At 34.8% G+C, this 2631-nt stretch overlaps 1 protein-coding gene across 1 annotated transcript; it reads left to right on the top strand.

Annotated features, from left to right (window-relative positions):
* The first annotated feature begins 1353 nt into the window (after positions 1 to 1353).
* LOC104906549 (uncharacterized) lies at positions 1354 to 2209 on the top strand. The gene is made up of 2 exons (XM_048640444.1): positions 1354 to 1369; positions 1473 to 2209. Exons 1-2 carry the CDS (start codon positions 1354 to 1356, stop codon positions 2207 to 2209), a joined length of 753 nt encoding a protein of 250 aa, XP_048496401.1.
* Positions 2210 to 2631: the final 422 nt, after the last annotated feature.

Below are 2631 nucleotides of genomic sequence, written 5' to 3' on the forward strand. Positions count from 1 at the left end.
TAGCAATATGTTAAAGGAACTAGTAATAAAGGAACTAGACTTAGGCGTGTAATATGTAAGTTAAAAGATAATGAGTAAGTCATGCCTAGATTATAGGAAATTAGTTATATTCTAATTTCAAATGATAAAATCAGTTTTAAAAAGAAAATCTGTTTTGAAAAGATTTTATTTTTCGGAAAATAAGAAAATAAATATCCGGTTGTTAGAAAGATTTTATTTAAAGATATTATTTTCTTAAAGATTAAAATTCAGATTTAAAGATAAAAAGAGTTTTATAAAAACTGATTTTCGGATAAGCTCAAGGAACTCCTATTATTTAGGAGTAATGGCTGCATTTATCCACGTTCATTTAGTTCATGGGATCATGGGACATGATGTAAACGTGTTCCTTAGGGGAAGGAACATCATGGGTAATGGATTAAACTGTACTCTAACTTAATCCCACGTTCTTCATGATTAACACTATAAATATAGAAGTCTAGATAAGTTCCAAATTGTGTCTGACTAAGTAATTAAGTGAGTTTAACTTATTAAGTGTCAGTGCCTTCATTCTCTCATAATAGCCATTTGTTCTTTGCCTTCTTACTCTAATTCCACTAAACTTATTTCGATCAACTGTATTTTGATTTTTGGGGTAAGGGAACTTGAGTGAAGTTCTGTAAGAGAGAGGTTTGAGTGAAGCTTGTTTGTGTGAGAAAACTTCGAGTGAAGTTGAGAGGAACTTGCTGTGGTGAACAGTGGCTCAAGGAACTTGAGTTTAGGAACTCAAGGTGTGGCTCGAGTTAGAATTAGGTTGTAAAGAGTTGTTTGGTAATTAGTAGTGTTGAGTTTAAAATCCCTAGTGGTCGAGGTTGTTTCTTTTTGTTGGCCAAGAAGTTTTTCCTCGTAAAAATTTGTGTTTCCTTTAGCTTGTTTATTCGTTTAAGTTTTAAGATCCGCAAAAAGTTACGTTTATTTCTACACCTACAATTTACCCCCCCCCCCCTCTTGTAGTGTTCCTAGGGAAATAACAGGTCCCATTAGGTATATGACATGTTGTAACAGGTAATGTAATCATGTGCTTGTCATGTGATCAACTTTGAATCACCTCTCCTAATTTTTTTTTCCTTTAATTTGATAACTTCCCCTGTTTCTTGTTTAATTTCCATGTATTTTTTCTCCTACTAGGTAATATTCCATCTTTTGTTTTTTGTTTGATTGTTATCTTCTTCAGGAGGAGCAGTAGTAAGAGATCTACATCTTCTATTGGTTAACCAATCACCTCACGTCCTCTATAAATATTATGATGAGTATTTTCTTTCTTTAGAATTGTCAAGCTTTTTTTAGACACTAAAACACATGGTCCCATTATAAATGGGTATTATACTAGGTAAATGACCTATTGCAACAGGTAATATAATCACGTGCTTGTCATGTGATCAACTTTGAATTACCTCTCCTGATTTTTTTTCCTGTAATAACTTCTTGTGAAGCATGGAACATTGCTCTGAAAACAGATAACCTTTGGGTTAAGTGGGTGCACACTTTGTATATCAAGGACCAGCAGTGGAGCACCTTTAGGTCTCCTCTTTCAGCTAGTTGGGCCTTGAAATATATTTGTAGGGCAAGACAGGTGATTGTTAGTAAAACTGATGACAGTTGGCTCAGTCAACCTGCTTATAGCGCAGCTAAAGTCTATAAGAGCTTACTGGACCCTGGAGTGAAAATTAGCTGGAGTTCTATAATCTGGGACCACCACAATATTCCTAAACATTCATTCATTAGTTGGCTAGCTCTGTTGAGGAGATTGATGACTAGAGATAGGCTTCAAGCTATTGGGGTAACCCTAACTGATCAATGTGGTATTTGTGGGGAGGTTAGGGAGACTCATGATCATTTGTTTTTTGATTGTGTTTATAGTAAACAGTGTTTGGTTAAGGTGAAAGAGTGGCTTGACATTCAAGCTACAACAGGAAACTTTGCTCAGCTGCTCAGGTGGATTCAAAGAAGGAGTAGGGCTAGCAAATTCAGGAGAATGGTAATGACTGCCAGTTTAGAAGCAACTATCTATCAGATATGGCAGGAAAGGAATGACTCAGTCTGGAATATGCAAATTCATTCTGTGAATAGAAGTGTACAACATATTAAATACACTGTAAAGGTTCGTGTAAAAAGTAGATTGCCTAAGAAAATTAGTGCCATTGACTGTCAATGGTTTGATGGACTGTAAAGTTCTTGTTGCTGTGTAGCTTTGATTGTTTTAGTCCTAGTGAGTTGTAAGCTGTTGCTGCTGTGTTGTGAGCTGTTGTTGCTGTGTAGTTGTGTTTGTAGATCATGAGGATGTATTTGTTGTGTGTTTAATATAATTCCATACTTACTTACCAAAAAAAAAAAAAAAAACTTCTTGTGTTTCTTGTTTGATTTCCATGCATTTTTTTGTCCTACTAGGTAATATTCCATCTTTTGTTTCTTGTTTGATTGTTATCTTCTTCCGCGGGAGCAGTAGTAAGATATTTCCATCCTCTATTGGTTAACAAATCACCTCTCGTCCTCTATAAATATTATAATGAGTATTTTCTTTCTTTGGAATTGTCAAGCTTTTTTGGAAATTAAAACAAATGGTCCCATTATAAATCGGTATTATAATGGGTA

The sequence above is a fragment of the Beta vulgaris genome, chromosome 3 (assembly GCF_026745355.1).
Source record: "Beta vulgaris subsp. vulgaris cultivar EL10 chromosome 3, EL10.2, whole genome shotgun sequence".
In the NCBI taxonomy this organism is placed as follows: domain Eukaryota; kingdom Viridiplantae; phylum Streptophyta; class Magnoliopsida; order Caryophyllales; family Amaranthaceae; genus Beta; species Beta vulgaris.